This window comes from Simochromis diagramma, unplaced genomic scaffold, assembly GCF_900408965.1.
Source record: "Simochromis diagramma unplaced genomic scaffold, fSimDia1.1 OVJJ01000682.1, whole genome shotgun sequence".
In the NCBI taxonomy this organism is placed as follows: domain Eukaryota; kingdom Metazoa; phylum Chordata; class Actinopteri; order Cichliformes; family Cichlidae; genus Simochromis; species Simochromis diagramma.
Genome location: NW_024387359.1, coordinates 1,054,107 through 1,062,564, shown reverse-complemented (window position 1 = coordinate 1,062,564; position 8,458 = coordinate 1,054,107). Strand labels below are relative to the sequence as shown.

General features: G+C 38.0%; 1 protein-coding gene across 1 annotated transcript; it reads left to right on the top strand.

Annotated features, from left to right (window-relative positions):
* Positions 1–217: 217 nt before the first annotated feature.
* LOC120718749 lies at positions 218–8,187 on the top strand. Its single transcript, XM_040007425.1, has 3 exons — positions 218–911; positions 2,885–4,660; positions 5,972–8,187. Exons 1-3 carry the CDS (start codon positions 585–587, stop codon positions 6,314–6,316), a joined length of 2,448 nt encoding a protein of 815 aa, XP_039863359.1. The 5' UTR covers positions 218–584; the 3' UTR covers positions 6,317–8,187.
* The last annotated feature ends 271 nt before the right edge of the window (positions 8,188–8,458 follow it).

Sequence of the window (8,458 nt, the reverse complement as noted above, 5' to 3'; positions counted from 1 at the left end):
TTCAGCTTTTTTTTTTATGTGAAAAATGTAAACTAAACGACAATTATGCAATAGCAATCACAAGTTCCACTTAACATTTTAGTCTTGTCCAAAAGTAGAATGATGAAATAATGAAAGTAGGAGAGCAATGTAGGCTGGCACTGCACAGGAATTAGTTCTGTCAGGTCTTGGATGCAGAGAAATAAACAGTAGGTTTACTTCACAGTGGGCTTTGAACACTGGAAGAAATCTAGAATAACAGACTTATCCTCAGGCCTCTATTGCTGCAATGTGGTAGATATAACGATACATATAACAAAGAGTATTACATCTATCTGAGTGCATATATGCAAAAATAGCCAGCACCACTTTATTTGTGAAACTACAGAACTGCTTACAGTTTCCACTAAGGTTTAATAACCTGACACTTCTACAAGTGTGAGACGATGAAAACTTGCCTTTGTGTAATTACAGCCTATTGTTAGAGACAGAACAGAATCTTTTATTTGCTCTGTGTTTTGCATACACAAAGTAGAGAAATGCAGGAAAAGATAAAAGCATAACTGCTGGCTTCAGGCTGCCTTCCAGCACTTATTTTCAGCACAATGAGGCCCTGGCTGCTGCTGCTGCTGTCTCTGCTCGTCTCTGACCTGACTCCCCCAGGAGACGGGAACTGGGTTATGGATTACTTCAGCTGGACTTTGTGCAGAAAACTGATCCTCGGTGGACAGATGGCTCCCAAAGGGCTGAAGATACTTCGGAGCCAAACTGAGTCTACATGCTTCAAAAGAAACTACATGTATGCTGTTTTGCTACACAAACAGAGGAGCTACTCCTTCTGCTGGCCGTTCACAGTCCACAGTGACCATGGACACACTCTGTCTTTCAAAGACTTGAGAAGAATAATGCAAAGGGATCAGATTCCTGTATTGGTATGCTTATTTTATTCAGTAATGCTGTTAAAAAAAGGTTTCCTTTTTATGTCTTGTTCTTCATTAGGAAAACTACTCCCACCATCATCTTTATTTGTTTTTAATTTATACATGTTCCCTCTTATGCTGCTCCTCTGTGCATGAATTATCAGCATACCAGGTGGGAATGTCACATTTTGCAAAGCAGCCAAGAGTCTCCCACATTACACTACCTAAAAAGCACGAAGCTGATGACTCAGTCACAAGCTGCTTTATTTTTACACCCATTTCATGCTGCTGATAATAACAATATCTGACATGCAGCATGTTTTTGTGCCAGATTACAATATTTATTAGAGAGAAAAACCCTTTTCGGGTAATGCTTTTAGCTAAGCGTGACACCGTGACAGTCTCTTAGCATGTGATTTTAATATTTACTCCAGATAATCTGCACATTTATCAAATAGAAGACGTGCGCCCCACTTCAGATGTCAAAATTTTACTCGTAACGCCACTCGACCATTTACAATAAAAACGTTTCAAACTGAGGTTTACATAAATAAATGCTTGTTGGTTTATTTCCCCTTCAAATTTAATTAATTTTATTTAATATTTTTTGCCTCCTTATGTGCGCCCCATCTAACTCACCAGTGGGGCCTACCCCACAATTTGTGACCAACTGGGTTAAACAGGCATATTAAAAATAGATTTGATGGAAGAACAGTTCGAACAGTTGTTCTCCCTCTACTTGCTCAGTTAACAATGGATGTGCTGCACAGTCGGGCGTGTGCTTGGAGCATATTTGTGTGTTTGCAGTGCTGCAAAAAACACAAATGCACTTTATGGTAAAGAAAGCAGATCTCAGTGAGGAAAAAAATCATGGTAGATTTCTATGCTGTTATGGACTTGGTCCAGTCTGTTTTCTCTCCCCGGTCTGTCATCTGTTTCCATATCTATTATCCCCTGTCCAAGTGTCAAGTTTACATGTTTTGACATGTCACGTGACTCTGAGTGCTTGTTACTTCCTGTTTTATTTTGACAGTCCCTAGTCTCATGTGCGTTACGTTTAACTTTGCTTCCTCTGTTTGGTCAGTCAGATTTTGTTTCAGCTGTGTTTTCCACCTGTTGCCGATCCTCTCGTGATCCTGTGTAATTAGGTCCTTAGTTTTCATCTGTTCCTTGTCATGTCTGTTACTCAAGGTTTGTGGTTTCAGTTAGTTTACTCCAGTTCAGCTTTGCTTCTTATATTGTTCAATCAGCCATTTGCCTTAAGTTAAGCCTGTTTGCCAGGTCCTTTATTTTTGGTCCTCTCACTGACTGCCACACAACAAGCCCATGCCAGTTTGATGGAAAAGAAAATAATCAAACTAGGGAGGGTTGACTTCAAAGACACCTCAGAAATCAAAGTAAAAAAGACAGCAAACTTTCTGGCAGTGGCACATACTCATGAGCCATCCTGGAGGATTAGGACTACCTGTGCAACCCCTGTAGGGTCCAGGTATCGTGTCATGCTACCAGTAGTGACACTGACCCTGGCCAAATGCAAAACTAGAGAAAAAACTGTTGGAAAAGATGAAAAGGAAAAAAAATGTCAGTGGCTTCCGTCTGTAAAATCATTCCTGTGTTGGGGTTGTCTCATTGTTGCCAAAAGCTCCAAAAGCAGCTGAAACAACAACCCCCTCTGCTACGTATGTACTGTCTTAATGCTATACTCTGATCAAAAAGTGTTACTTTTTGAGCAGCTTACATTTTCAAGTCTTATTTGATCCGACATGGTAATTGTTCTATGCGTGTGCAGTGTTTGCGGTCTGTCAGAGTTGCCCCTCACTAACCAAGTCTCATTCAGAAGAACAAGTGCCCAAAGTGTCCAAGTCTCCAAGATGGATATTTCCATCTGGACTGTAGTCATGGTGATGGAAGTTGTTTTTATGGCTCACGCATTTATCTGGAAACATTTTTATAACTAATTCAGTCTTCCTCTCTTGTCACTTTAGGCCATTCTTCATTGTGGTGAAAGAAAACTTGTTCCAGCTTTCCCAATGAAGTCAAACACAGCCCTGTTTCCTATTAGCAATGCTCCAAGAACTAAGACTGTTAGTCAAACCAGTCACATTGCCATGGATATAATTAAAGATAGCCCTGATTCTAGACCTTCATTGTTAGTGCTCCACCGCTCCATTGTCTCAGGACAAAATCTTCAGGCTCTCTTATTGGAGAAACCCGAGGGCTGGGCAGCCACCGTCACTGCTCATTTGCAGAAAATGCTGATGGAGCAAATCTGTGTGACTACAATTATGATTGTTTCCTGCTGTCCAAAACTTAGTGAAATTGCAGAAATGAACATCAGGAGGACCTCAAAGGAAGAGTCTGAACCACTACAGACAAAACTAAATGCACCAAAGGACATTAAAATTCTCATGCAGCACAATCAAAGAGGATCTCTGAGAGCTTCAGTCGGTCAACGTGACATTTTCCATGCAGCTACTCTGCACTCTGGCACCTCTTCAAGGAAAACGTCAGACATGTCACAGTTAAAGACACAAGGACATGAAAACATTCTTGTGAAGCAAAAGCAACTTTTGAACTTGAATGAAGACTCCACTCGCCAAAGAAGTTTTCAGAAACAACTTTCTTTAAAAGCAGCATCTGGTGTGGGTGATGGTGGATTTGATGTTACGAGGCAACCCCTCTTGGTATCGAAGGAGAAGAAAGGATTCAGAAATAGACCACTGAATAAGACGAGGCCCACTCAGGACGATAATAATGAATTATTTAGCTGGAAAATGATCACAAAACAACCAGAGCTCAGACACCCAGTAGGAGATAGTAAAGCAGAACAAAATAGGAATCCTATGGAAAATGGAAACCAAAAGAGATTTGCATACGTCCTACGAACACGCTCCACGCATAAAACAGATATTCATGATTTCAATGAAAAACAAATGCTGTCTGATGTGGGAGAAGAAGCCTTAATCATGTTTTTCCTGCCAGAAGCAGCGATGGAGATACAAACGGATCCAAGATCTGAAAGAAAGCTTATTTCCAACACAGACTTTAGATGGAAAGTGAATATTCCTGAGCTGGGTGACCTGCCACCCATCACTAAAGCTTTAAAGGACATCGCTATTAAACAATACGACTCAAAATGTAAATGTTTGAAAGGAAGAATATGTTTATTAGAAATCTTCGTAATAGAGAGCTTAGATAGGAAAGCAGTGAAACGTGGAAAAACTATAAAGGAACAAGTCAAGGAAACCACAGAAAAACCAGAGGACTCACAAACAACTAATATATACAATGAAACAACAAGAATAAACCACACTGAACACGAAGGAAATCTGAAACCAGAGGAGACAGTCGTACCCTCACCTCGCCCGCTCAAAATGATAACAACAGAACACATAACAGACACAACTACAGCAAACACGAAGATTAAAGACACAACAATGAGTATGGAAGTCATCACTCAAAGCAGCACACACAAAGATGATGGACAGCCGAGCGCAGAGAGGAGACCAACAACTGGAGCGAGTCCAGAGCCCGAGGCACACACTGAGCCAGGATTTTTGAAGAATGAAACAGAAACTACGCAAGCAACGACTGTGAAGCCATTCTCGAGCCTCCAGATGAGAGAAGACGTCCTAGAAAATCTAACCAAATTTCTGAAAGACGCACAGAGTGAAGAAGAAGCTTTAAAAAGCAGGACAGAAACGGAAAGAAAGGAAGATCAAAATCATCCACGAGTGGAGCCCACACACAAGCATGCAAAAGTAAGTATTTCTTCAAGATTCAATTAAATAAATAGTTGAATGTTTGGGGAAGTATATGTCCCGTTTGACTGTTAGATTCATATAACTATCATTTAAATTAGTTACATTTCATGAGTAATGAAATACTATATTAAAACAGAAATGTTGAAAACAATCATTTTAAACCCAATTTTGGGGTTGAAATTTCCTTTTCTTTTCAAATCCAACCAATTGAAATATTTTGAGTTCCTGTGAGATATTCGCCCTTTTGATTTTTGATTAACACTGTAATGCCTGAACCATGAAGTAATTAAACAAAGAAAAATTTCTAAAATTGCAAATACGTTTTAATTTGTATTGTTTTTGCTACGTCTGATATTTTTGTGCAATTTATTGCTCACAGTAGGGCCTCATGAGTTTGATTGTAAACATCAGGTTTTTCAGGAGAAAACAATGTCTTAATAACTCAACAAATCATTTGAGTTCAAGGGTTAACTATTTTTAACCATTAACTATTAATGTTGGCTTTTACTGTCGTCCCCCCGACATCTCGTACTGAGTTGCTCAATGATTTATTTTTTTTTAGAGGCTGAGAATTTGTTTTATTTACTTCCATGCCAGAGGAAGCAGTGACACCAGGGGTGCAGTGGGTTGATGGGTTAATGATGATTTTATTCACAGATATTTGCAGAAATGAAAAGTTAGAGTTAGTCCAATTTGAGAGGTGAACGAATACTAAGTAACCTTAACTAAAAAAATTTGCGATTACAGTACTTAAACATACTAATCCAACAGTATTTCAACTTTTAAGTTCTACAACTTAAGAAAAATAAGGCATTCAGTTGCATAAATTTTTTAAGACCTGCAAATTTATTTTGGTTTGCAGTGCAATGAAGTGATAGGTGGGCCTTCAGGACAGGAAGGCCATCAAATAGATAGCTTATTGCATTATATAGTATTTTCCAAGTAAATGTTTACCTTTGAAAGAAAAAAATGGTGTTGGAAAATACTTGGCCAAAAATGATTATTAGCCCTGATAAAGTTGTAAGTAATAGTTTTGAGTAAAATGCAACTGAAAGATTTATTTATTTAAATAATTAATCATTGAGGAAAATGTGGTTTGTATAAACTGAATGTATATAAGTCAAGTGAATTTAATTTGACTGGATTAAATTATATTAAGATTTTGTAATAACTTTGCATGTAATAACTTTGCATGGAAAATTTACATGTACTCAAATGTCTTAAACTCACTATTTTGGGCATTCATTTTGTTTTGAGTATAACACGATGAACAACAATGACGGTGCTGATGAAAGATCTTCTCAACAGATTTCAGGGGACACTGTGCCGCTCTGCACAGGTTTAATACATCGCACGAAAGCTGGCTGGAAACACTGCAAAGAGAGAATCGGAGGAACAAAGATGTTTGCTTCAAGGCATCCTATGGTTCCAGGTGAGCTGCAGACAGACCCTATCAGAGATGATGACAACAGCCGACGTAATGATGAAGAAAACGAACACTTCTATTATTTTGATGGAGTTCTCAAAAGAGTTCAAAACAATTTTTACCCCCACTACAAGAGTGGCGTTCCCGCAGAGAGACAAAAAAGAGACACTCGTGAAAATCTTCTCAGTTATATTCTGCGACTTACGTTAAGGAATAGGGGTCAGTGACTTCAAAAGATTAGTTGCTGAAGATGATTTCTAGAGACATAATCAGTATTGTCTGAAAATAAGTGAAATCCACAAGGTGACCAAAGGACCTGAACGAAAAAGTATGCAATAACAAGAGCTTTATCCACAGGACAGCAAGTGGAAAGCAATGTCCTGTTTGAAGTATGCTGGATCATTCAAAACTTCTAACTTCTCTTTATATCCAGTTAAATACTGACAGTCTGAGGAACTAACAGGACAGAAAGTGAAGTTCACAGTGAAGATACTGTGAACCTGAATTTTACTGGTTAAAAAAATGTATTTCCTACCTCTGAATATAACTTATAAGAATGTAGAGAGATTTGCCTAAACGTGTTCACATTTTGACTTGATGCACTTAATTGTGCACAAGCCAAGAGGGCCTGAAGTTTGCACTATGTATTATAAAAGACTTCACAGAGTAATTCTAATTCATATAATATAATTAATCAGCCTTTCTGTTTAGCAGAACTAAACAGAGCATTTATTTTCACCACAGCCTTTGTACATGACTTGTGGTTTTGATATTTTACCTGTAGTGATTGAATGTACTGGGTAAGTGGGAACACAAAATAAAACAATTACTGTGTATAAATTGTCTAGACTGGATATTTCTAGTATTTGTCGGCTGAATTTGGAGATTTTTCTGTGAACTGCGAGTTTGTGAAACATGTACAGTTAGGTCCATATGTTTTTAGACAGTTTTGCCTCTGTACACCACCACAGTGGATTTCTATTGAAACACTCAAAATGTGTTGTAGTGGGCTTAGTTTGTTTATTTATTTATTTTTTTAATTCTTGGAAGAAAATGCTTTTGGAGTCAGTGAAGCACCGAAGTTAGAATCCATGGGCATAACAAATTGCTCTTTCCTCCCTTAAGATGCTCTGCCAGGCCTTTACTGCAGCCAGGCCTTTGATTTGGCCACTCTCAAAGTTTTTGCTATCTTTGTGACACATTTATTTGAGTTTTTCAGCCTTTTGGGGATCTCCTTTGCTGTCATCAACATCTCTTTGGGCCTCATATTGAGAGTTTCAATGAGCTAATTCAAGCTAATTCAAGTTCAACTGGAATTAGTGCCATGTCTTTTATTTGCTTACTCTGTCATAGACTGACAAGAGAAAAGGCCTCATCTGTTAAACCTCTTCAGTCAAAATCTACATGAAAAACTGCACTTTAGTCACATCTTAATTGTTTGATAGTTTTATTTTAACCTCCTAAGACCCAAACTCTTCCACGGCATGCATTTTTAATGTCCTCGTAAGTGCATATCAGGCCCATGTAGAGCTAAATTGAGTATTTTAGTCTAAATAACCCAATATGTGATGTCCACATATGTGGACGCCAGGTCCTAGGAGGTTAAAGGTGGTGTACAGAGACAAAAATTGTGTAATTGCCTGAAAACGTCTGGATCTAACTGTTTGCACACAGTGAAACAGGTTTCCCTCACTATGAGGATTCCTTCTTTTCATATTGGCTATTACAAAATGCAAGAAACAAGTTCATTTAAAGCCATGAGTGTCAGCAATTTGACTACAATGAAGTAATTAAAAACTACAGCCTTTCTAATAATAATTTGCCCCCCCCTTTAACTGCTCACTCAGCTCGTAAACGCTGTCTTAGGATTCACAAATGTATTTGTAATGTTGAGTGTCCTTCATGTTTTTTACTGAAAGTGTGTTAAAGAAGATCTATGAACAGGAGGCGTGATTACAACAAGAAAAAGATTTAATATCGGCCTTAACATCTGTACATGACTAAGAAAACCTTAATGTCTTTTAAGTACTGTATTTCCATTTCACTCTCACCTGGTTGGCGAAATGAAACACCTTAATGGTTGGGCGTCTTTAATGGTGTTGTGTATCTCCTAGTCAAACTGTCCATAAAAAATAACTATTATATCGTCTCATTGCTGCATGATGACTACAGACATTTCTATTTTGGATTAATGAGTTAATGATAATGCATAAATTCAGGCTGATCATATTCAGTCAATGTAGTATTTAAAGAGGGCTACCTCCAGGGTCATGTCTAGCGCTTTATTTTAAAATAAAAGTGTTTAGGACTTACATGCATCACACTATTGATAAAATCCACATAACTAGATTGTACTAGATTTTAATTCT